General features: G+C 36.1%; 1 protein-coding gene across 8 annotated transcripts in view; it reads left to right on the plus strand.

Moving 5' to 3' along the window:
• The window catches only part of HERC1 (HECT and RLD domain containing E3 ubiquitin protein ligase family member 1), a 102,109-nt gene that overhangs the window by 31,369 nt on the left and 43,947 nt on the right, over nt 1–26,793 (plus strand). For all 8 annotated transcript variants that reach the window (XM_086756864.1, XM_086756857.1, XM_086756863.1 and 5 more), the window contains exons 13-30: nt 393–518; nt 1,744–1,965; nt 3,331–3,483; nt 3,651–3,783; nt 4,325–4,516; nt 5,712–5,933; nt 6,836–7,009; nt 8,701–8,815; nt 8,910–9,030; nt 9,854–10,025; nt 12,042–12,348; nt 13,723–13,843; nt 14,123–14,174; nt 21,814–22,085; nt 22,411–22,626; nt 22,712–22,832; nt 23,798–24,035; nt 25,075–25,268. In XM_086756864.1, coding sequence (XP_086612990.1) covers nt 393–518; nt 1,744–1,965; nt 3,331–3,483; nt 3,651–3,783; nt 4,325–4,516; nt 5,712–5,933; nt 6,836–7,009; nt 8,701–8,815; nt 8,910–9,030; nt 9,854–10,025; nt 12,042–12,348; nt 13,723–13,843; nt 14,123–14,174; nt 21,814–22,085; nt 22,411–22,626; nt 22,712–22,832; nt 23,798–24,035; nt 25,075–25,268 — 3,151 coding nt within the window. The remainder of the gene's footprint in view (nt 1–392; nt 519–1,743; nt 1,966–3,330; nt 3,484–3,650; nt 3,784–4,324; nt 4,517–5,711; nt 5,934–6,835; nt 7,010–8,700; nt 8,816–8,909; nt 9,031–9,853; nt 10,026–12,041; nt 12,349–13,722; nt 13,844–14,122; nt 14,175–21,813; nt 22,086–22,410; nt 22,627–22,711; nt 22,833–23,797; nt 24,036–25,074; nt 25,269–26,793) is intronic.

Genomic DNA, 26,793 nt, shown 5'->3' on the forward strand with positions numbered 1-26,793 from the left:
CATGGTATGAAAGCAGAGGAGAATGTTTGCATGAGAATTTTAAAAAGCTGCTTTTAGTTTATAACATTTTAATTATTACTGCTTATAACAATGAGCCTGAAATTTTCATGTTGTGGATTGAGTAACTGACTTACTCAAGTAACTTCTCCTAAGATGGCACTCTTACAGGAAATAGCAACTTAGAAAATTTTTTTTTGTTGTTTTGGCAATACGTTGGTCTCGTTTCACTCTTTCAGTGTTCCACATATCTTTGCATCACAGAATAAAACATTAATGGGCTATTGTGTGATAGAATTCTGATCTTAAATAAAATTTAAGTGGATTTTTTTGATGTATCATGTGATTTCCCCTGTCCCCCACCGAGAAAGTATTTTCTTCTACTCTGATTTTAGGTTGTAATTGAGACTCTGTCAGTAGGAGCAACTATGCTACTTCCTCCATTGCGAGAGAGAATGGAATTACTGCATTCTCTTCTACCCCAAGGTCCTGATAGATGGGAAAGCTTATCAAAAGGACAGGTAAGGTCAAGTAACGTTATGCCATGCTTTGAAAGCAACTCTGGTTTTGGGGGATTTTTGGGGGTTTTTTTTGGTAGATTATTTTGAACAGTGAGGTGAGCCTCATTTGTAGCATACAAGCATGTTATTGGTCAGATGCTGTACAAAGCCCAACTTAACAAAATGTATAGCCTGGCTAAATCAGAATCTAGTGAGGTAAGGAGCACTACATGTTTTCTGAAGTGAAGTTTGGCTACAAGAAGGTTAGGAATTCTGTGTTATCTAGACAAGTTTAAAGGTTAGGTATTTTTCTGTACTAGTTCGATATAACAAGTCTTGGTAACAGAAAATTAACTATTTTGTTATATAATGCTTTTCCTACATGGATTTCACCCTACTTTGCAAAGATGACTGGGATATTCCTTGGTTTTTTTCTTGAATGTAAAGAACCGAAATTAATGCAGATTAGGAGGCTTGCCCTGTATCCTGCAAATGAAAGGAAATAAATTCAAGGAACATCTGTTTCTGTCCTTGAGGGCGGTAGGAACTGAAGCTTCAGCAGTAGTCTTGTGTTAAAAAATGAGAGAAGCTATTATTCAGTTCTATGTGCATAGGATCCTGATCAAATCCTTTATTTTATAAGCTCTGGAATAGATCTGAAACTATGAAGAAGAATCTTCTGATTCAAATTTTCTAAAGTTTTCTGAAGATTAGTACCAGTACAAACTAAAACCTCTGACAATTACTAGGCTAGGGCAAGTTTAGATTTTTCAGGCATCGTAACCAGCAACAGTGGGGAATACTGAAATTGAAGGTCATTGCTGTGCATCTGCCACCTTCCTTGGTCTGATGTGTGCTTGCCATACTTTTTACTCTTTTCCTTTTCTCTACGTATAGATGAGGATAATTGTCTCTCTGTCCATCCCTGCCCCCACTCCCCCATCAGATAACTAGAACAAACTGGAGAAAGCATGTGGTCCAGTTTCTAATCTATCTCTTAATCTCTAATTTTTACTAGGTATGGTCATATTATTGCGTGTATTTATCTGTTCTCTAATACTACAAATCTGCAGAAAATACCTGTTTGGATTTTTTTTTTTTTTTTTGTAAAGTCCTCCAGCTTATTTTCATGTCTCATTAGAGTATTTTTATTGGATTAACTATGCCTGATGCTTTTTGGTTCTTAGCTCATTGTTTTGTCTTCATTAACAAAGAGTGTTTCTTGTGTCTAAACATTTCTCTTTAGAGAATGCAATTGGATATTATTCTGACGAGCTTGCAGGATCATACCCATGTAGCTTCCCTGCTTGGCTATAGCTCGCCATCTGATGCCGCAGAAACTTCCTCGTTGTGTATTAGCTATGGAAATCTCTCTGATCAGACGTACGCTGTCCAGAGCAGTCATCCAGATACTCATCTAGCCGAAATCTTAATGAAGACTCTTCTGAGAAATTTGGGATTTTATACAGTATGTATAGGCCTTTTATTTGGTGGTTTGGTTTTGTTTTGTTTTGTTTTGTTTTTAATGAAAGTGTTCAAGGCCAAATTGGGCTGGACTTTGAGCAGCCTGGTTTAGCGGAAGGTGTTCCTGCCCGTGGCAGGGGAGTTGGGACTAGATGATATTTAAGGTCCCTTGCAACACAAACCATTCTGTGATTCTAAACACAGTGCTTAGAAGGGTTAAAAGTTTTTCCCTACTTTCAGAAAATGATGCTCTCTTTGTTTATTTAAAGTAACATTGCCATATATATTTTTCCTGAAGTGGACTAAAATCAGTTAAATCATCTCTAACATTGTGGCCCTAATGTTGTTATAATGGTATTTATTGTTTAACTTGGCTTGTATCAATGTAAATGGTTTCATATTAAACCAAAGTATTTTATTACTCTGGCTTCAAAAATGTTTGGAAGATAGAATATAACACATCAAGTAAGTAGATGGTATGGATCTATTTTTGTCAGTATAATCTCAGCCACCAGAGAAAGATAGGCAGACACTAGGAACATGAATCTGTTTAATTAACTTCAGTAAGGTAACTACCTTATAACAGTTCAGCAAGTACAGGTCAGCCATCTTACTATACGTAGTGTGTCAAAGAGATTGCTGTTCTTAGCTGTATAAAAGTAGAGGCTGATGAAAAGTACAGGGGAGTGTAAAAGCAAATAACTGACTCTCTCACCTTTTAGCTCTGCTAGCCAGTTAAATATAACAGCAAAAATAAATCGGATTTTTACTTCTCTGACATAGTATCCCTATCTCCTGAGAGCGAGGGTTGGTAGCTTTTTGTTCTTTTTTCTAGACACCTCCACCAGTCATCTAGATTGAGCAATCTACTTTGTATTTTTTACTTGAAACTAACTCAGTTTTTTCAGTAGAATTCAGAATGAAATCAAGTAACCATCTGCCTTCTACTGTTTTTATTGCAGTCCAAGGTAATGCAGGGAAGGATTCCAATCTGAAACATTTTGTACATCAGCCCGCAATAAATTCTTAAAGGCTTGTTACTTACTTTAACATACTGTGATTTGGGGTTAGAGTGGGGAGTGAGTTCTTTCATCCAGTTATCCTTGGTGTGTTGAAAGAAAAATATTTCTGCTTCTGAAAATACCCTTTTTAGAATAGGAATGTTTGCTTGACAGCAATCACAATCGCTACTGTGACATTCTAAGCAATTTTAGTTTCAGGTTCGGTTATTCCATGATCCACTTGACATTATCCGATTTCTTTGCACATGGTAAAGGCAAAAAAAGCTTCTTTTTAAGGTAATAGTAATGTATTACAGCATTTGAAGACACAGTTAGTTGTTCTTTCCCCCCCCTTTTTGTCTTACTAGGACCAAGCCTTTGGAGAACTGGAAAAAAACAGTGATAAATTTTTACTGGGTACATCATCATCAGAAAACAGCCAACCTGCTCATCTTCATGAGCTTTTGTGTTCACTCCAGAAACAGTTACTGGCTTATTGCCACATCAACAGTGTTAGTGAGGTGTGTGTCCTTATTTTTGTCGTTTGGGGGGGGAAATTAATTCAGCCTTCATGAGCACCACAATGTTGCAAGATTCCTGTTGAAAGTCTTTCTGAAAGCTAAACTGATTTAAATAATGAACCCCTTAAATACATTTACAGAATTATTCTTATGTTTATGTCCTCTAGAATTCCAGCAGTGTGGCACTGCTTCACAAACACCTTCAGCTTTTATTACCTCATGCTACAGATATCTATTCCCGTTCTGCAACACTGCTTAAGGAAAGCTCTTGGAATGGTAACGTTGGGGAAAAACTGAGAGGTAAATGTTAATGGAAAAATTAGTAATGGTGGCACAATAAGCTTAGGGCAGTTACTATTTGTTTAGATTTGGATAATGGAATACTTTATTTTCCCTATATCTGCATAAAGTAGACATCCCAAGCTTCCCCCAGAGGAGGAGGTTAAGTATCTACCCAAGGACATAGCATCTGGTTCATGTTTTGGATCTAACTTTTAATATAACATTTTTCAGACAGGTAAAATATGGAGTAGAGAGGATATTGTCTCTGTGCATTATTGTTTCACTTCTGTTAGTTCTAGATTTCTCTTTTTTAAAAGTACTTTTTTTTTTAGATTACTGAAAAGTATGGAAGTAAAATATGTGGAATGGACTAATGATTATTAAACAAACCCCCCAATTCAGAATGTACAGCTAAGATATTTTGAGACAACTAGGTTTAAGACAGCTGAGATACTTTTATGCAGGTTTTTTTACTTGTTAAATTGTACTTGGAATATAATTATATTCTGAATTATATTTGTGGTTTTCTATGTTTTTTTTTTTGTTTTTTTCTCTGCAGATGTAATTTATGTATCGGCTGCTGGTAGTATGCTCTCTCAGATTGTCAACTCTTTATTGTTACTGCCAGTATCAGTGGCTCGGCCTTTGTTGAGTTACCTGCTAGATCTGTTGCCACCTTTGGATCGTCTTAATAGACTGTTACCTGCTGCAGCCCTTTTAGAAGATCAAGAATTACAGTGGCCACTTCATGGTAAGTGTAATAACTAACACGCTTTTAATCTGAAAAATAAAGAATGGCATATCACTCTTTTATAGTGGAAGTTTAACTTTCCCTGTAAAGATGGAGCTTTTTTTAGGCTAAGTATCTTGCCATATCTCCTTTTCAAATTCTTAAATGTATTAACATCCCTTGCTGTGAAGTATTTTGAGCTGCAGGCAAACTTCTTTATTCTGTCAACCTAGGATATATATTGACTTGAGTAGGAATCCAAGAGCAGTATGAGAAATACATATTGAACTGAAAATACTAAGTTTGTAATACATAAAAATACCATTCTTTATTTATAAAAGAAACACTGATTTTAGAGTTGTAGGATCACAGAGTATTTCAAATTGGAAGGAACCTGTAAGGATCATCAAATTCAACTCCCTGCTCCTCGCAGGATTACCTAAAACTAAACTGTATAACTAAGAGCAACGTCTGGATGCTCCTTGAACTCTTGACAGGCTTGCTGCTGCGACCCCTTTCTGGGGGAGCCTGTTGCAGTGACCGATCACCCTCTCAGTTAAAAGCTTTTTCCTGATGTCCAGTCTGAACTTCCTCTGATGCAGCTAATAATTTTGTTGTGATCTGTTTCCTTTCATGTCCAAATTTTACTTTTACTTTGCATTTTGTGGTGTAATAGAATTTTAACTTAAACTCATTAATTACCTGCTAAGTTCCTGAACGTGTGCCACCAGATGTTTCTGGTGCCAATGAAACAGATATGTAAAAACAGGTAAAGCAACCGAAATTTGTGATAAGAGATGCTATACTTACTTGTCATTGATTGATTTTTTTCATTAATTTTTTTGGCAAAGTTTTCTGCTTTTGCTAAGTGCTATTTCCAGTTGTATCATTTATCTATGCAGATTTATCAGAACAGGAGAAAATACATAGTGGACTAAATAGATGCTTGGGCAGAGTTTAAAAGAGCCTTTACTTCACTGAGTATGAACAGTTGTACCATGAATGGTGATGTCCTCTGCTGCTGAAATTACAGTGTTAAGCGTTCTATTTCTTCTAACTGTTGTTTCTTCAGTTTACAGGTTGTTTAGTGAGGGGCAGATCTGCTATTAACTGTGAAAAACTAAAAAGATCTGCCATTAATTTTCCTAACTTTAGAATTGTTTTTAACATCTGGGCAACAGTGATTAATTTAATAATTTGTTGCTAATACTTTTAGGTGGACCTGAATTAATTGATCCTGCTGGAGTCCCCTTACCACAGCCTGCCCAGTCTTGGGTATGGCTTGTTGATCTAGAGAGAACTGTAGCTTTGCTTATTGGGCGGTGTCTTGGCGGCATGCTTCAAGGACCTCCAGTGTCCCCCGAGGAACAAGATACAGCCTATTGGTTGAAAACTCCGCTTTTCAGTGATGGGGTGGAAATGGATATTCCTCATTTAGGTAAGCTGTTAAATGCAAACGTCTTAATTGTCATTGCAAATACTTGTGTTCAATTTTGAAATTTCTAATGATGTTTGAATAAGTCTGTGTACTTAGGGTTTGTCTTTCAGTATTCTTGTCTATTTACTTAGTAATACAAAAAGTTGGAAAATGGATATTTAAGTGTATGCTGACATTTACAAAGGCTCTTTTAAAGGCATACAGAAGGAAAACAAAATAACACAGACTTCACTGAGTTAATTTCCAATGTTTTACTCTGAGATGCTCAGCATTTAACAGACACACCAGGGATTCTGTTCTTCATATTTATTATTGAAAAATATTACCTTGTTTTCTAATAACAAAGTGGAATTTTTATTAATTAGAAATAATACTATTAACAACAATCTTCAATCCTTCTGGCTACCAGAAGTGTTAAGAGGACTCAGCATTAGTATTTCTAGTCATCCATTCCTATCTGAATAATGCACTTGCTTCCTCTTTCTCTGTGGCCTGTTCCTCTTAGTTCACATCTTCTTCTGCATCTGATTCTCAGTGTACTACTTCAAGACTTAATTACAAGACACAGTATTTCAAATGAGTCCATGTTTGAAGATACAATAATTGCATATGGTTATAAAGGCAATATATATGAATATACAATAGGCCTATGGCTATATAGTTCAGATGGAATTAATGATGCAGAGTGAGATAATTCTTCTAAATCTTTGTTTTACATAAATTGTAACTCTAAGTCACTTTATTCTTTATGTAATGTGAGTTTGTAATCAGACAATGAGATGTCTTGATTTTTATTTTTTTAAATGAAATGGAGAGTGAAGGCTGTTTTATGCTTTCAGATAGATACATGTAATCCTCAAAATTTGCAGAGTTCAACTTCTTAAGTATTTCCCTTCTGTTAGACAAATGCATGAGCTCCTTATTAGAAGTGGCCCTATCTGGAAATGAGGAACAGAAGCCATTTGATTATAAGCTGAGACCTGAGATTTCTGTTTATGTTGATTTGGCGTTGGGTTGTACAAAAGAGCCAGCAAGGAGCCTCTGGATCAGTATGCAAGACTATGCTGTTAGTAAAGGTAAGATGTTGAAAAACGTATGTGTGTGTGTGTGTGTGTGTGTGTTAAGAGCCTGCTGCATGTTTCAGCTACATGCCTAGCAGAATCTGCTGTTTTCTTTGGCAATGACTTTTAATTCTGCAACATAATAAACTTAGTTTATTGTCATGTTCCATGGTCTTTCTTTTGCTTTTCTGTTGCTTATTTTTGACATTGATTCCAGTGTTTGGCAAACATGTAGTTCAATGGTTTTTTTTTTCCCTCCAAACTGGAAAAAAGAGACTCTTGTTTGCTTACTGAGTTGCTGGTGTCTCTATTTTCCTAGTAGAGCAGGGTGAAACTTGGAATTAAAAAGAAAAATTGATGGGGAGGAAATGGGGGAAGGCAAAGTAACTGGCAAAATATGTTAGGAATGGGATGAAGGAGGGTAAGTAATCTTTTGTTTTTCAAGTCTCTTGGAGGCTGGCCTTACAGTATTAATGGTTCTTCATGCTTATTGCCTGAAGTCTGGGTTCCTACTCAAGCTTCCCAGGTCTCCTTTTGATGAAATCCACGAAGTGTTGTGGTTGTACTGTAACTCTCTACTGAATCTGGAGATAATTTTCCATAGCTCTGGCCAAGCTAGGCCAGGTGGACACAACAGAAAATTGTGCTGTGTGCCTGTTGACAGCAGCACAGAATTTTGTTGCAGAATTCCACAGAAGTAGGAATTACAGTAAAAAATGCTGGTTGTCTGTTTGCAAAATCTGAGATGATTGGGCTAATATGTATTATTTTTGTTATGAAGTTGAGTATTTTAGAAGTGCATGTATGTGCTGTTCACAATGCAAGCTGACTGAAAGTTGTCTGGTGTTGGTTAGCATAGCATCAAATGCAAAGTAATGGAACTTGCTGAGGAATAGGTGTGTTAGACTAAACTTTATGTGGCCGGGTAATTTTTTCGTGATTTCTACAGCAGTTTGCAAGGATTTGTAGATAATATTTTATTGAAAAAATATTATGAAGCTGTTTGTAAGGAAGTGGGGCAGAAATATTTTTTTTCCCCATGGAAAGTTATGGTGCCTTGTGGGGGTTGCTTGGCAATTCGGTTATTTTATGGTAGAACAATATTATTTTTGTAAGAATTTTTTCTAAAATAGGGAAAAAATACTTTGAAATGAAAAATTTAGTTTCTGAAAATACTGAACAAACATTCATTTTGAGACCTGAAAATGTCTCTTGTTAATATTAGAGTGAAGCTTGTCCCTGCATTAACAGTTGGCTTTCCTACTGGAGATAAGGCTTTTTCATCATATGTGAGTCTGCAAAATAATTCTTGAATGTGGTTTCAACCCTGTGCCAAAGAGCAGAAAGTCTCAAATATAGTGTGTTTCCAAGCAAATTCCATGTAAATCAGCAGCTCGGTGAGAAGAGCTCCACTTCAGTATCCTTGCTTGAAGGAGAGGTTGCACCCAAAGTTCAACTGTCTGAGTCTCTGGTGGCAGTTTGTTTGCCCACCCTTGACTGACTGTTAGGTACCTTTAACAGACCAAACCGCGTTTGTTTGAAGTGGTGTGTTTATGAGTTATTGATGCTAAACATTTCTTAAGCATTCAAACTACTTCTAAATTGAAAGATTTAAATGGATGAGGATTTTTTTTTTAAAAGATGTCTTTGAAAATATATTTTGTTGGAAATAGTAGCCAGTTTTGATGAATCCTTTCTATTTTCAGATTGGGATACTGCAACTTTAAGTAATGAATCACTCCTAGATACTGTGTCCAGATTTGTTCTTGCAGCTCTTCTGAAACATACAAGTTTACTTAGTCAAGCTTGTGGTGAGAGCAGGCAAGTAACTTAAAAGCTGCTTTTAAAAGCTCAACTTCAATTTTTGAAAGAAAGTCTGTATGATTTTTTTCTGTTTCGGTTCTCTTTTTTGTAGATACCAGCCTGGCAAAGCCTTGGCAGAAGTATACCGTTGTGTATATAAAGTTCGGAGTCGCTTGCTTGCCTGCAAGAATATGGAACTTATTCAGACTAGATCATCCTCAAGGGACAGATGGGTAAGACTGTAAATCTCTTTTCAGTTCATCAGGCCTTACTGTGTATTAAGAAAATATTAATGCTACTGGGAAAAAAAATAGATGTTTTGCATTTGTATAGTAGAACAGACTTAATGATAGAATGATGAGAACAAATAAGAGGCGCCAGAAAAATGGTGACCATGATCTGCTGCTACCAAGAGCACCTATTTTTTTTTGAAAGGAAGGCTGCCAGGAGAGGGCAGATGAATTATGATGGTGGGATGTGTATGTCCCAAGACTTCTAGGATTAATTACCTTCTAACGTATTCTAAAACCTCTAATGTAACTATGTTTTATATGGAAAGCTTTGCCTTCTTCAAGTTGTCTAAAGCTATTTCCTGCATTGGAATACTGTTTGTTAGGTAGTAAGTAGAATCATAGAATCATAGAATGGTTAGGGTTGGAAGGGACCTTCAAAGGTCATCTAGTCCAACCCCCCTGCAAGGAGCAGGGACATCCCTGACTAGGTCAGGTTGCTCAGAGCCTCATCCAGCCTGGCCTTGAACGTTTCCAGAGATGGGGCCTCCACCAGTATTTTACTGGTCAGCACTTACATCCTCAAATTGAAAGAAAAGCATCAACCCAGATATATCTACTCAATCAAAAAGATTTTTAAAATTCAAATTCTAAGACTATTATTCTTCTTATGCACCTCGTGCTAATTTTTGATCTTGGGATGTACATGTGTTTCATTTCATCTTTCTGATAGGAAGGAAACTTATTAAATACCTGTGTCATTTTATGTTCATCTTTCATTTTGGTGACAATCAATTTCACTGTATCTATATATTTTTTAATCAAGATGCTGGATAACCAAGAATCTGCTGATGTTGATACTCAAGAACATTCTTTTACTCGTACAATTGATGAAGAAGCAGAAATGGAGGAGCAGGCAGAACGCGACAGAGAAGAGGGACACCCAGAACAAGAAGATGAAGAGGAGGAAAGAGAACATGAAGTTATGACAGCTGGTAGTAAGTACTAATTATGCATGTCAATAATGTAATATGCTTTGGAAGGCAAAATATTTTTCTCTCAGAGGTGAAATTATTTTAAAGATTTGTTCTGCGCAAGCATTGTGAGAAGTTTATGTTTATAAAATGGTGTAGTGGTTTTACTGGGTCAGAAAAGTCTTTTGATACAAAGGAATTGTGAGCACTAGGCAAGCGAACTGCCTTTATGGGCAATTTGCAGGGCATTTGACATATTCCAAAACTTCTTATATGCACCATCTACAAGAAAAACACATTTCATATTGTTTTTACTGAACTTCTGTTCAGTAGGTCTCTGAGTTTTCGTCAGTATTTATATACAGAATTTTTGTTGTGTCTGTATGTGTTATTCTTGTATATGATAAGCTTTGAAGGGTAATGTTATTCTGAAGTTTGGAAACAAAACTGCTATTGATAACTGGGCTGACTAAATTGGAATTCTTTTGTACCTTTGAATATCTCTTCTTGAGTCTGTTAAAAACGTGGAGATTTTAGTCAAAGTTTAGCATTTGTAACACTATTTGCAATAGTTTCTCATGGGTTTTCTAAAAAACTTGTTCGATTCTTCAGAAGATAGCTTGAAAAAGGTGAACTTCCCAAACTGTTGTTGTGCTGACTTGTGCTTGTAATGAGGTTCAATGGGGTAGTTAATCCTTAATTTTTCCAATTTTAGTGAAGCAACATACAGTTACACTCAGTTGTTTTTCTGTTGTTACCCTAGTCTTCTCAAAGATGGAAATCAAGTTAGCCTTCACAAATTATTGTAGCATGTATCTAGCTTAAAAATATAACTGACTTGAAATATTTTCCATAGATACATATATATATATATTTTTTCCCAAATATTGTTCCTCCAGATACTGTTAGAATGTTTATCTTTTTTCCAGCATCTGTTGTCATTATCCATTTTGCTAACGGTGTTTATATTCCCCATTAGGGTTCCCATATTCCTCTTTGGGATCTTATAGTCCACAATGTGTGTTACACCCTCAGTTTCTATGTGATGTGTCATTACCTCCACAATGCAGTAGGCTTTCCTGAAAGTGTGCTATGGGTTTAAGTGTATATTCGTGAGATGATTTATGGTTCTAGAAGGTGTACACATGTTACCTGTTCAGTAGATACAATATACTCTTGCTGTTTGTTATGAAGTTATCCTGGGCAAATGCTCAGGGTTCTCAAATTGTACCTGGATAGGGTTTCTGGGTACAATAAAGGAAATGTATCCAGAAATATCCAGACACCCAGGGGTGTTAAGTGCACAAATAAGTAGGAAGATGATGACTCTTTTACTGGAGATCGTAAGGGAAGCTACTGACACACAGAGTTCTGTTTGTGTCCTTGGTTCCTTGCTGGCTTCTAACTATTGATATCGGTGAAGGAATTGTTTGGGTTTACCTTTGCCTTTCCAAAGGGGAACTGAATCTTTAAAATTAAAATGAGCTTTAAGTCTTTGGACAGAAATGATGTGGTCTCTCACACAGCTTCTTTAGAAGAATTTAGCACCTAAGACCACAGCAGAATTAAGCAAAGTGAAGACGAAGAATTTTGGTAGGATCTTCATTGTACAGACCAAAGCTAATAAAAGCCTGAAACTGTTTCAGTATTGAATTACAGATACACTGGTGTCTGGGATACAGATTTACGGAAGTGCTGCTTTCATATATATCTGCTGAAAGGCAAATGTGAAATAATCTTTCTCTTTGATGCTGTCCAATCAGGATTTGGGTTGCAATAAGACACCGAAAGAGTGTTTAGCGTTCTGTCAAATTGCATTGTCCTCTTCATTTTAAACTTAAAATTGTGTAGATACTTCATTTAACCTGTTTGCATGATTTCTTTTATAGCTTTGTATCATTAATGTATGCTTTTTCTGTTGGAAAAAATATTTGTTGTTCTTTGTAGTGGGGCAGTTTTTGGCCCAAGATGTAGATGAATATTCATTATATGTAGATTTGTCTAGAAGTTAACACCTTCTTTTTGTGTTGCATGTTACAGAAATATTTCAGTGTTTCCTATCAGTCCGTGAAGTAGCTCGCAGTCGGGATCGAGATAGGATGAACACTGGCACAGGGACTAGACTTGATGATCCCCCTCCTCAGTCTCAGCAGGAACGAAGAATCAGCACTGATCTGACAGAAGGTCAAGATGTATATACTGCTGCATGCAACTCTGTGATCCACAGATGTGCTTTGTTGATCTTGGGAGTAAGCCCTGTTATCGAGGAGCTCCAGAAACGAAGGGAGGATGGACAGTTACAGCAACCTCCCTCTACTGCTCCTGAGGGGACTGGGCTTATGACAAGGTGGGGTTTGCTGTCTGCTTGTTAACTCTTCTCTGCTTCCTTTATAATTGATTAAATACCTCAGTTTTCCTCTGAGGATTTTTAAAAAAAAAAAAAAAAAAAAGAATATTTTTGCCTAGAGCAATGTTATGTTTTTGTTGGGAATAGTGATTTTTGTCAGTTTTCTTTGTCCACATTAACTAAACATTAATAAGAGTTTTATTTTATGTGGACCATATTTACTTTGGGTTTAGTGATAAATAATGAAGTAATGAAGTCCAGATCATCAGAGGTACAGATAATCTGAGGTAATTGGAAAAAGTCTTCATTTTTCCTAAGATTTGTTTATGTGTTGGGATTTTTATTACCATGTTTGTATTTTCTTGAATTTAACGGTCTTATATAGTAGTGTCCAAAAAAAAAAAAGTGGGATATCTTTAAAAGCAAAAGTTTCAAAGCCTTTTGTGAAAAAAAGTGTCATTGATGATTGGGGGTTTTTTTTGTATTTTTTTTAAATTCCTAACATATTGGCATATGTAAGACACTCTTGTTGGATACAGGAGAATAACGAAGTAAAGCCATGCAGCTAATTGAATAGAAGTGTATAATTTAAATAGTAGAAGTACTAACTAATGTATTTTAACTTTCATAGCCTGAGATACTCTTGGTAACACAGTTTTATTCTAAACTTGATCCATTTAAACTTTTATTCTAGAAATCTTTGTGTGTGTGTGTATTGACACGGGAATTGTGTAGCTGGTGCTACTAGTGAATGCCTGAGCCTACTTAAGCTTCTAGTGTACAGAAACTCTGCTCTGATATTTTAAATGAAGATATTCACAGGGAGTTCAGAGGGAGATTATATATATTCAGTACCCTTTTATTCTTTTTGCGTCTTTTTGGAAATCTAGTCCCTCTAAAGCATTGGTGGCTGCTTCTGTCATTATCAAAGTGGCTTTAATCTCCAGCATATTAACTTTAGGATGCAGTTTATGGGTGGGTTTTTAACAAGTTCAGTGCTTTTTCACCCACTTACTTTGTCTCTTTTCTTGTCCTGTCAGCTCAGAAGTGTTTCTGTATACTGTATGTAATACTTACCAAGGCGCTTGAATGATAAGTCATTTGAGGTTACCATTTGTTCAGTTGACCAATAAGGACGTTAAAAAGTAACAGAGTTTACTAATACTGTTTATAAGCATAATAATTGAAGCTATCAGACCCCTTTTTTTCCTGTTTGGTGTGGTGTTGTGATGTTCTGTGATAGTCTGCTCCCAGATAAAACTGTGGTACCTGTGAAATTTGACTATCAAATGTTACTTTTGCCTAATAACAGTATTTTCTTTCTCTCTCTGTGTGTGGGTCTGTGTGCATGCATGTGTTGTGCACCTGAAGCAGGAGTGAAAGTCTTACTGCAGAAAGTCGCTCAATCCATGCAAACTCAAGCTACAGACTGATTAAATCAAGAAGTGAATCTGATTTATCTCAGCCAGAATCAGATGAGGAAGGTTATTCACTGGTAAGTAAACTAGCATTATGTCTTTAGAGATTATCAATAGTATTTAAGTGGGAAGTACATCTTAAACATTGGTTTGGTACTGTGTTTCAGCATAGAGATCTCTTCTGATAACCACCATTGTTAAGAGTAAGTAATGGTGGTAAAACACCAATTGAAATTACTATAGCTCTGTTAATTTTCACACTTTTATGGATAAGGGATGCATTTTAAATACTCAAATATTGTGCACCACATACATTCACCTAAAGAAATGAGACTTTTATCAATCTTTTAATCTAGAGTGGAAGACGAAATGTTGATTTGGATTTGGCATCATCACATAGGAAGAGGGGTAAGTTTTACTGTTTACCTAGTGAATAATGACCTGATAAATATGTTAGTATTTCTTAAGTTAAAATGTGTTTGCAATTAAATAAAGTACACAGTGGCAATCAGGATATTAAAACTGAGTATTTAAAAATAACATTTTAAATAATTATTACCTACTGGTTTTTGTGCTAATTTCTGTTGCTTTGTGGCTTGGTTATAGTATTTCCTGGGTTATAACTATTTATTCTAGTTTCTAGAATTTGAAGGAAGTGAGGATTTCTGTGAGGTCGGGTGGATTAGGAACTTTCATTCTGTTTTCACTCGCGTGACTTCATCAAGAAAAAATTGGCAGAGAAGTTCATTATCAAGGAGAACATGCTGCTCTTTTGCTAACAGTGAGCTTTTACTGTAAAATATACTTGAACAGGGAGAACTCGTATCCAGAAAATACCACTTCAATTTTTACATCCTCTCAACACCAGCTCATCTACAGAACCAAGCCACCGCTTCTTCTATTACTGCAATATAAATCAGATTTTTAGCTTTTGTACTGCTTTTCCTTGCTGCTTCATTCTGGGGAATCTCAATGAGTTTCTTCACAGAAGGTAGCAGAGGGAGCAAAGGATGTTTGTTTACACAGAGACCAAAAACTCCCACCACTCTGGATGGTGCAGAATCTCTGTTATAATCACAGCTTACGTCTGTTGTATCTGTGAAAATCTTGGGAAGAAGTTAACAAGAATTAGCTTGGGTTATGATATGGTTTAATTACAGAAGCCTTAGTACTGTTAGGTAATGTGAGAGTTCTAGTGTAGTAGCCTTCGTCATTAAGCAGAGTACTGAGAAGTTGCTTGCTTTAAAGTCTATTGAACTGTAAAGCAAACTATCAGTGGCAACACTCATTACACCTCAATTTGTAAATAATGTGGACAGGAATTCCTTGTACGTGGGTAATCAATTGAACCTGCTGAGCAAGTAAAGAAATTTAGTAGAGCTGTTCATGCTGTGACAGCAGGATGTATGTTGGCATGCTCAGCGTTAGAAGATCCGATAGCCTCAGTCAGCACTCTGATCTGCAGTGTATTCTTTGAAGCCGCCATTTTTAGCTTTGCCATTAATCTGACCCAGAACTCTGCACTCACTTTCCTCTGTATCCTAAAAGTAATCCAGGAAATCATCTTGAGTTAGATCTGAGATACACTGTATCTTATGGATTATGGTTCACGAACTGTTGGTTAGACTGATGAGGTTGTTTTGGTCACGGGCTCCAGGAAGTAAAGAACAATGCAAGAATAGACTTTAACCAACCAGTTTATAGAAGCTTTTTATTACAGAAGAAGGTTCTGCACCAGGTGTAATGCTGAGGAGGAATTACGGTAAATGCAGTTGATCTATCCAGACCTAAAGAAGCTCAAATAGCTCACTTGCAAACTGAGCACTGTCACAGCATGTACTGATATCCATTTTCTTGTACTGGAGGACTTATTTTGCTGTCTCATGGTACTTAGAGACTTTTCTCTGGTTTTGTCAACTGGAAGTTAGTCAGCATACAATAATGAAAACTTTTCTACTTGTGCTGGATGATATAAATGACAGTTTTGGTTGACACTCAATACCAGATTCATCCAGTGAATGCAGGATTCATTTACGGGGAAGCATTCCTGATACTTATATCGAAGTCAGAAAAAGATCTATGTGATCGAGTGGACGAGCTGTTTAGCTCGGTGCTATTTTAGGTTTTTAATTTCTTATGAAATGTCTGGTTTTGTGAATCCTAGTTATTTTCTAGAACTGAAGCATGCCCCAGTGTTTGGTGAGGGTGTAACTTGCAGCCATTTTGGATTGTCCACCCCTTGTAACATGGCACACTGAAGTGCTAGAGATACTGCAGTGCCTGTCAAGAATGTTTTGACTGGTAAAACGCCTTCAGTTTCATCTTTATTCTTGTGATATGCTGTGACTAATAAAGGGGACATTTATGTTCACTGTTACCTCAGCTTGAAGAATAGGAGAAGTCTGAATTCTTATAGCGTACTTGCATTATGCTGTTCTCCATCCTGAGTTGCTGGGAGGGGATTGACTTCCATGAGAATGAGCTGTCTGCATTTGAATTTGCTATGTTTGTTAACAATTGAAGGATTAGAAAAAGCCTAGTTTCTTGTTTATGGCACGTAAACTGCTACAGAAGAGGTGAGCTATAGAAGACTACAATATTGTTCCTCAAGATGTTCTCCAACTGAATTTTCAAGTGCCACCAAAGTCAGATTCCCCTGAAGCAACCAATAGACATCTTGGTGAGAAATGAACAGCACATTTTTATTTGTTAGGAGGTTTTTTTTTGAGATGTTCTTCCCATATTCATGTTTGTATCTTGTGCTCTTAAGACTTCCACATATGATCTGCTTTTGAGTGGAAGATGTGGAAGGTTTTATGTTCCTCTAAATGAAGAGAGGAGAGGAACAAAACATGTTTGCAGTAGAGATGCTAGAGAAGGTCTCTATTTTGAGTGCAGAGGATAGTCATGCGTTACAACAGAAGCATACGTGGGAAACACTTCTTGAATTACAATCAACATAATGTAAAACCACCTGTTTTTTCTTGTCTATATTTCTACAAAACAGCAGCAACCACTGTTGCTTTATAAAGGACTTACAGCTGAACTTTTCAAATTTTTATTGCATTGAATGTACAGTTGGCAGTGTTAGATGGGAAACAATAAGGGGAGTAATTCAGAAGAACCATAGGAACCACTTCTAATTTCTTTCAGTTGAAGTTTATTATTAAAAAAATTAAAACATGTTTCCTTTTATATGTGGTTTTTAGCATAATATCTTCCTGCAGTTTGCAGCATTCCCTTGAAAATATTTGTTCTTTTAAGTGTGTCTCTGTAAACTGTGTGGAGGAAGTTGATAGCAGAGATAATTGGGAAGATTTTTTCCTGAAGAAATTTCGTTCTATCATCATTGTTGTTTGTTGGGGTTTTTGTGTGTGTGTTGGCTATGCTATTTTGGAGACTTTTTCCTTTTGAAAGGACATTGTCATTAAAAAAATCTTAATATATGGACATGAGGTTCCTCCTGTCTCTTCTTAACAAGTTTAGTAGAATTTAACCACACTACCTGTTACAGAACCTTGGCCACACATACTGTTACCAGCTGAGGGTTTGTAGGGTTAATTTGTCCTCAGCCCTACTCTATGCAGAGTATTTGACCTTTGCGAAGTTGTCAAAGTGTAGTGTGTACAGGGTATAGGTGAGTGGTTCTTTTGTAACAGGCAAGAGACAAATTCTTGTGGAGTGAACTGACTTGTTTTAGAACTTCTGTTTATTGAATGCAGCAACTCATTATTGAAAATTCAGATTGCATTTCCTTATTAATTGAATGTCAGTATTGATTATAGTCTGATTTTTATGATATGAAAGCTGTTTCTATTTAGAAATTGCAATATAGAAAACTAGGAGTAGAAAAACTACTCATACAGTAAGTTGTTCCTATGGCCTTGCAGGTGAGCATGGAAGGAAAGGATTCTCTTTTTATTCAATGTCTTAGCCACTCAGTCCAATCTTTAATCTAATTACCTTCTTCCTTCGTTTATTCTGTCTGGTCAGAAATATGACTGAGGTATTCCTGCTTCAACCTGAGGATCCTTTAAGTATCTTGTTCCTTGCTATTATTTAGTTATTTCTGAATTAGTAAACTTTTCCTTCCATTCCAGCAGAAAAAGTCTTTTTCACTACTTTTGCCAGAAGGGATGATGAGCATATTATTATTTTCCCCTCCTATCTAAGCCCTCCCTCTGGGGTTTTTTAGTTGCTTACATTAATCTTTTTCAGTTGTGCAGATCCAGAGTGTGTGCCTCAAAATGTTGTACCTTTCCTGTACAGTGCCTGTGGTATACTGTGCACTGCATTAGATACTCAACAGTAAATCATAAATATAGTTAGGCAGATAAAGGAGAGTCCTCCAGTCTTGGGTCTTCTAATTTTGTATAAATCTTAATTCACTGAATTCAGTGTGCTTGTGTGTTCTGTGGTACTTTACTGGCAACTCTGAAAAAAACCAGCAGCTGAAATGAAATCCGAATTAAATTGGAATAATTTTGTGTACCTGTAATAGGTAATAATATGAGTTCTGCGTTTTGAAGTTGAAATATTGTGTTCGAGCAAGGGATGTAAATATGTCTTGGTATATGTGTATTACTGTGTTAAAGGGAATTTTTTTTTTTTCCAATCTGAAAAGAAGGTGGAGAATTTAGGAAGTCTGTTACCTGGGCTATACTAATTCAAAACAAGAGTAAATATTTTTTTAACCCAAAATTTACTGCTTGATATACTGTTGTATTGGTTGAAATGAGACTGATCATTTAAGTCTAAGTCAGAATACTGTGAGGAAGAGATTTTGTGAATGTGTTATTTTCTGTTTCAAATGTCTGCTTTTGTCTTCTGATCCTTGTGTGGTGTAGTGTATTTACTCCTTTTTGGCCAGTTGAGCCCCAGAAAAAAGAAGAGCTTCAAGCAAGTAACTGATGGCATGTTTATTTTTTTGTCTTTATAGCTTCCCTACATATTTTATGTTTTATGAAGTGTGTATTGCAGCTGTGCCACATTCATTTAGAAAATTCATTATTACAAGCTGGCTTATAAGGACAAGTAAACTTTTTTTTTAACTGTAAGCTTAAAGTTTGTTCTTATGTGCAATTCTTCATGTGATTGTAGAGGCTTATGGAAGTGCTAAGCTGCAATCAATTCTGTGTAATTGATATTACACAGAATCAAGCTAAGCTCTAATATACAACCATACTTTTGATTTTTCTATTGATATTTAACATCTTCAAGGGAAAAAAAAATACTTTGTTTTAAATTTGTGTGCCCTAATTCTTAAATGTTTTTAATTCTAAAGTGTACTGCTTTGACTTCTGACATCTCTGTTTTTAAACTCAATACTTTTAGTTATAACTTGTCTTGCTCTACATTTAATCTATATTTCATAATTGTTGGATTTTTCTCCTAATATGAAACAGTTTTAAATCATTCTTACATTTGAACATTCTTGCGTTTAATACTAAAATTATTAGCTGAGACCTCATCTGTTTTCCAAATATGAAATAGTTTAGGTTTTTATCAATATATGGTGGGGTTTATTTCTTACAAGATTTGTTGACTATTGAAACGAGATTTTCTTCTGATGTTCTGTTAATCCTTGAAAGATCTCAAGCTTATGATTTAAGACGTTGGAACTGCTTTTTGTTTCTTTATAAATCCTTTGATTCTATGCTGTGCTTCATGGTGGCATAGCGTCACGTAGGACAGGTAGAGGATAGGAAGCTAATGTCACTTTGGGATACTTTAAGCTCTCCTGCTGTTGAAAGGCCGTAAGGCTTAAGGAGGCTTTTGAAATAGTTATTGCTATGTAGGCAAAATTTTGTGGACTTGGTAATGGTTTAGCTGTGCTTCCTGTAGGAAATTTGGAGCTTCATTTATCCTCTCCCCTGGGCTCTGTTCACCATGCGTATGCTAGGAAACTCCTTCCTACATTAAAAAGTATTTCAGCACCCTTTTATTCTACTCTGTCCCATTTATCTTATGTTTCTCACCTGCCCCTTCAGCATATAACTTAGCTTTTAATAGAGAGCTTTAAAACAAGTATCATAAGATTAAGATAAAAATAAGATTAAGATAGTATCTGTCTTTCCTTTAGATTTCAATATTGTCACCAGGTATAAATTGTAAAATTGAGTAATTTATTTAAATTCTTTCATAGTGAACACAACAAAATAGATTGTTCTCTGCAAACCGGGTAGTATTGCTGTGTTACATAAACCAGCAGAAATTAGGACCATATTTTGAAAAGTATTATTTAAACTTAGTCTTTGTATTATGCAAAATAAATTTGTGTGTATATTTTTGTCAAGTAGCTAATATGATCTAAGTACTGTGATGGTTTTTTCTGAAGCCATTGCAATCTGTTAAGTAGCAAGTGTAAGGAATACCGCACAAATGCACACAAACGTTATTTACAAAAAGGGAAATGAGATGTGAACAAGTTTTCATCATTCATAGATGTGACAATTAAATTTTTGGGCGTCTAAGTGGAGTTTAACTACCTAACTTAAAAAGGAAAAGCAAAATTTCACATTATTTTGAATTTGTAAGTTGTGTGAAGGTGCAGACTGTGACATACAGATGCACACTGATTGACAGAATAATAGCATTTTGCCTTTACCACAGGAAAAGAATGGTGCAGAATAGTTGCTAGGACAGTTGTATTTAATTTAAAAACTGATGTGTCTGTCTTTGCTTGTTCCTATGAGCAGCTGCTTACAGAGCTGCTGCAGGTAGGAAGTGTTTAAAGGAGGTCCTGAAGCTGGTATCGAGCTATTACCATTGGAAATTGACCTCATTGATGAAAGAAAGCTTTGAACAGATGAATTTCTATGACTTTTGCCTGAAAATGGCTATATTTAATAATTTTTAAGACTGGTACCCGGCAGACAGATTTTTAAAAACTGAAGTGTTAATGTAGATTTGTACAAGTACTATAAATGAGTTGTGAATCTCCAAATGATATCTGTACCTTGTTGTGCACAAGAGACATTAATATTTAAAAATTTATGCAGATTATTTAAGGTAATTCAAACTAGAATTTCGAAGTTAATTTAAACATACATTAGGTTTCCATATAGGTCTTCAGACGCTATCTGTCTGTACAGATGCAAAGTTCTTTTGAGCAGACTCTGCCCTCTCGTAATACCTTTCATAGCTCCAAGTCAGCAAATGCTCCAAACAGCATGTACAAAAATAATAAAATACCACCTTCTGTGTTGATATGTGTATTTAACTAATGCATATCAATTAACTGCTGATGAAGGTATGACTTCAGTGACATAGCAGTTATTTGTGCCAGGGATAGGGTTCTAGCAAGACTCTTTTGGAAATGAGATCAAATATATGGTGATAAATAAATTCCAGCACTGCAGATTGATTACTGATGCTCATTTGAAGAAGTACATTTATTACTGATGGTAAAGTTTCAGGTAGCGTAATGACATGCTGATGTAATAGGGAATACTTGAAAATAGACTTGTGAAATTGCCAAGTAGCAAACATATAGTTCTATTTAATATATGTGTATATATTTATCTTGAATCACAGCAAAGTAAATGTTCTCTGTTAGTCTAAAATAAAAATTTTCTATTCTGCAAAAGTGAATTCTGTAAACATTTCATCCAAAATAACATTGTCATTTTTCAAAACTGTTGTTTTCTAGTTAGACCTTAAAAGAAATATCCAAAGTGCACAATTTCTGTTGTATAGCAGATCTTTTCTTTACTGTTTTATAATTTAGCTGCAAAGCATTTTTATTCAGTGTTCTAGCTTTAAGCTGAGCAGTTTGAGTGGCTTCTATCTTTTTGTTTTCTCAGTTGGCAGCGTGTTGCAAAACTGCTTAACATAATTTAAAAAAATACAGCCTTTCCTTTATGGAAATTGCTGTACATTTAAATCAAGTGTTTTGCTCGAAGTTGCTTAATGCATGGTATAATTAACATGAATATCCATTTTTCCACCTGTATGAATAGCAGCAGTTCATTTTTTACCTACTGTCAAAGAACTGGAATTTACTGGTGAACTGGAATTTATGAGACTTCATTATGTGTATCTTTAGGAGCAATACACAGTCAAGTGGAACCTTTAAGTGACTCATGGGCTCGACTAAAACACAGCAGAGATTGGTTATACACTTCCTCCTGCTCATTTGTTGAGTCTGATTTTGATCTCTCAAGATCCCTTGGAGTTCATACTTTGATTGAAAATGTTGTCAGCTTTGTAAGTGGAGATGTGGGAAACTCGCCAGGATTTAAGGAACCAGAGGAAAGTATGTCCACCAGTCCGCAAGCATCAATAATTGCAATGGAGCAGCAGCAGCAGAGGGCTGAGGTAAGTTTCAGTTTATCACCTTTTCTTAATTCTTCATACATTATGCTCATTTCATAGAATTTTTTTTAAACTTTGGCCAACTTCAGTCTATTAAGGATGTCAAGGACATTTTTCCTCTATTTTCTGTTAAAATATCTTAACTGGAAGTGGGAGATTTATGTAAATAAACTCTAAAATGAAATTTAAAGAATTCGCTTTTCAAAAAGAAAAGGTCAATGAGAAAACAGCTACCTCATTCGTTCTCACTTACAGATGAACATGATCTGCTTTCTAAGGATACTTGCTACTTCCTTAATACTATCTTTTGCCTACCCTTTCTGTTTAGCTTCGTCTGGAAGCACTTCATCAGATTTTAGTGCTTCTATCAGGGATGGAGGAAAAAGGCAGTGTGCCATTAATGGGAAGTCGTCAAGTACCAGGATTTCAGTCATCTTCATTGCTTACTTCTGTTAGACTACAGTTTCTTGCTGGCTGCTTTGGTTTGGGCACTGTAGGACATGCAGGTGCCAAAGGAGAGAGTGTAAGATTGCATCACTACCAAGTATGTACTTTAATAGTTTCTACTGTTTCAATAACTAGGTGATAAAAATGTGTCAGTCCTTAAAGTGTTTGTTTGTTTGACCCAGGATGGTATCAGAGCAGCTAAGAGAAGTATTCAAATTGAAATCCAGGTGGCTGTGCACAAAATTTACCAGCAATTATCTGCTACATTAGAAAGAGCTTTGCAAGCTAATAAGCATCACATAGGTAAGTGAAAACCAATTTACAAAATATGTCCTGTAATACACAGTACAATTGCTTATATGTTTAATGAAGCAGACTTTCATACTAGTGACCAGAATTCACTAAAGTCTCTGAGTGACTTATTTTCCCAAGAGAGAGGATATTTTTAACCTTTTTCTGTCTAAATTTTCTTCAAGCGTTAGCTCTTTTTATTTTAAGACTTGTAAGTACTGTCAGCCTTTCTGTTCCGCGTACTACAATCATCCACAGTCACCCATGTCTTCAGCACTTCAAAGTAATTCTTAGATTTTCAGATACAAGCAGTTTTCTGAAGAGATGGAAAGTCTCCAGTCTTTTTTCCTTCATTCAAGTGGACTTTCTTTAAACCCAAAACCAAAGAATAGGGCATATTGTCTGTTTTGAAGGCCTTTTCTCCTGGCCTTCTGTACCCAGATGTTACCGTGTACTTCTGTCCTTAAGGGACAGCTGGAACTCTGCACAGTGCCTTTGTACATGCACTGAGAGCTTCAGTACAGAAGAGAGTTGTATAGTTTAGTTTGTTAGTAGACCCTAATGCACATTCTTACCTGAATTCTTTTGTTGTTTCACTTACAATTATAATGGAACTGAAAAAAATTTCATGAGAATCAACTTGAAGTACAAGTAGAAAAATGTATTTCACTCAGTTATCTTTACCCTAGAGAGAATACTCTTGTTTTAGATTCCGCTTCGGAACATCTACATAACAGACTAGATCTATGTGATATTCTTCCTTAGACAACCTTAGCACAGAGGTTGTATTGAGTTGAACGGGGGGGTACAGTGGTACGTCAGAAAGACTACCTCAGAGTGTCTGACAAAGAAGGCTAACTTTTTACTTGATAATTTAATTAATTAGATTTTATTTTAAAATAATATGCTGTTTTTCTTTTTTAGTATTCTTACTCTAAACATCTTATTAATTAAAAACAACTTTGTTTTAATCTTAGAAGCACAACAACGTCTTCTGTTGGTAACAGTCTTTGCTCTAAGTGTACACTATCAGCCTGTTGATGTCTCCTTGGCCATTTCCACTGGTCTGCTGAATGTGCTGTCACAGTTGTGCGGCACAGACACCATGTTGGGACAACCACTGCAGTTGCTGCCCAAAACTGGTATTTCTCAGCTAAGCACAGCTTTGAAAGTCGCCAGTACAAGACTACTTCAGATCCTCGCTATCACCACAGGGTAAGTGTGGAATGCTCCCTTAATTTCAGAAAATGTAATCGTTAGGCTTTTTAGCGCCCTTTAAAAATAACTTTTATTTTGTGTGAACTTTCTTTAGGATGATAAATGTTATTCAGAAGTATATAAGTGAAGGAGGGGGGAAAAAGAGTGGTCACATTATTCATAAGAAAGATGCATGGAAGACTGATAAATATTGTTAAATGTCAGTGTGGAGTTTGGACCAGAATAGTTAGAACTTCATGGTCTGTAAACACTGTATCCTAGTATTCCCGATTTTCTAGTTTGGCTTTGTACCTAGACCTGTTCAGTTGATACGACAAGGCTTTTCTATTACTGTGTAAAAGTGATTTGTGTCAAAGCGAGACTGATAATGTGGTAGGACTTTTTCAGAGCAGCGCATTGTACTTCTTTCAGAATATAAAGTAATTTTCTGGGGAATATTGGTCTCTGCTAGACCAAAGAAGATTCCAAAATCCTATCAACACTTAAATATTTAGTTAAACTCAGTAAAGAAAAAAGCAGTGGAGCAAGAGCTCTATTTGGAGCAAGAGTATCATTTAATATTCAATACGTGCATCTTAATTTCAGTGTTCATACAACACATTGCGTAGCCAAATCCATTATGTAAAAAAAACCTCAATAACCCAACACCAAAAAAACCCCACACGCGCAAAAACAACACCCCATCTTTGGAAGTTGCAGTGGGATTATGTTTAATTGACTAAATTGTTCTTTTTTCCCTAGGAAGTACTGGAAATGTTTTCTTTGATTCCAAAGACTGGATAGTTTAAAAATGTCTTAAAACCAGGGTTCAAATAAGAATACTCTGCCACGCATATGGTGGAGGATGAGGAGAAGTAACCTAGTGCAATTAGAATGAATTACAATTAGTGCTGCGTTAGGCTGCATTGTCACTTACACTGAGTTTGTAGTTGTGTCCTAATATTATTGTTCCTTGGATCAGCTCTCAAATACTCACTTTTACCTTTTTTAAATTTTTTTTATTTTATTTTATTTTATTTTTTTGGTGTTTGTATAGAACCTATGCTGACAAACTGAGCCCAAAGGTGGTCCAGTCTTTGCTGGATTTATTATGCAGTCAGCTGAAGAACTTGTTGTCACAAGCTGGAGTGATGCTTATGGTTTCATTTGGAGAAGGAGAAAGTGAGGAAGATGAAGTAGAATCAAAAAAGGCAGATTCAAATGGGGATAATGAGAAGAGAGACTTTAGAGGTAATTATCTTGCGTAATTTCTATTGCAATTTTGAAATACCAGAAAATGTAATAAAAGAAGTGACTGAATGCTGAGGTCCTTACCCACTCTACTGTATTTTGATTATTGTTGGGTCATTCTTAACTCTGTAAATTGGATTAAATAAAATCATCAAATAATTTTGTTCTGCGTTCAGATTTATATAGACTTGATGCATAAATCAATTTAAAGATAGGAGCAAATTTAGAATAAAAATTAGTCCATCTGATTGAGAATTAGGAGGAGAATACTGTTTTCCTCAAAAAATGAGTTAGTAGTAGTAGTGTTTTTCATAAATGCGGTCATAGGAATGTAATGATCTGCATTTCAAACTGCGAATAAAATATAGCTTAATTCAGGGAATTGTTGCATTTGCTTTGTATTACGCAATTTTGCAGTCTGAGTGGATGAGAAGAGGTTGACCCTACCCTGTCATATCAAAAAATGTCAACAGAAGATTTTCTGAAATACTAGTATCTTCACGTAATTTGCAGTACCTTAATGAGCGTTTCGAATTTTTGTGGAAATTGTGTGTTTGAATAAATTTTTAATTGTAGCTTGGTTTTAGGTGTAGATATGTTTTTGATTGTGCTTATAACTGTCTTCACTCATAAATAATGTAGTGGCTGATGAATTCGTAAGATAGTTAATTAATTAAAAATTAGGATGTAAGGTCTTTCCAGAAACATTTTCTTGTTAAAACTGCCTTGGAATACGAACTGGGGGTGTGAGGAAGTATAGTGTTTTGCATCAGAAATCCCCATAAAGCAAAAGCATACTTAGAAACAGATGGTTACATTTTATATTACAGGGACACTTATAAATAATCAAGTGTATCGGATTTCTATGGCAAGGTTTTGGTAGTGGGAGGGGGCTGCAGGGGGGTGGCTTCTGTGAGGACAGAACCAGTTTCAGCCAGCTCCAAAACAGACCCGCTGCTGCAGTCAGTGACACTGATGGTGCCTCTGTGATGACGAATTTAAGAAAGAGTAAAAAACGTCGCACAGCAGCTGTGTGAGAGAGGAGTGGAAAGTATGTGAGAGAAACTACTTTACAGACACTAAAATTGTGAAGAAGGAGGGAAATGAGAGGGAGGTGCTCCAGGTGCTGGAACAGGAATTCCCCTACAGCTGGTGGAGAAGACCGTGGTGAAACAGGTTGTCCGTCTGCAGCCTGTGGAGGATCCCTGCCAGACCAGGTGGATACGCCTTGAAAGAAGCTGCAGCTGGTGGAGAACCCATGCAAGAACACTATTCTGGCAGGAACTGTGGCTTATGGGGCTCCCACACTGGAACACTTTTCTACTGTATCCCATAGAAAAGGATCCACAGTGCAGCAGTTCTTGAAGAACTGCAGCCCATGGGAGTGACCCATTATGGAGCAGGAGCAGTAGAGATGAAAGTGTTATGAAGTGACCACAGCCCCCTCACAACGCCCCCTGCTCTGCTCAACGGTTGGGAGGTAGATTAGGTAGGAGTGAAGTCAAGCCTGGGAAAAAGGGATGGT

This window comes from Chlamydotis macqueenii, chromosome 12 (genome assembly GCF_036417535.1).
Source record: "Chlamydotis macqueenii isolate bChlMac1 chromosome 12, bChlMac1.mat, whole genome shotgun sequence".
NCBI classification, from domain to species: Eukaryota; Metazoa; Chordata; class Aves; order Otidiformes; family Otididae; genus Chlamydotis; species Chlamydotis macqueenii.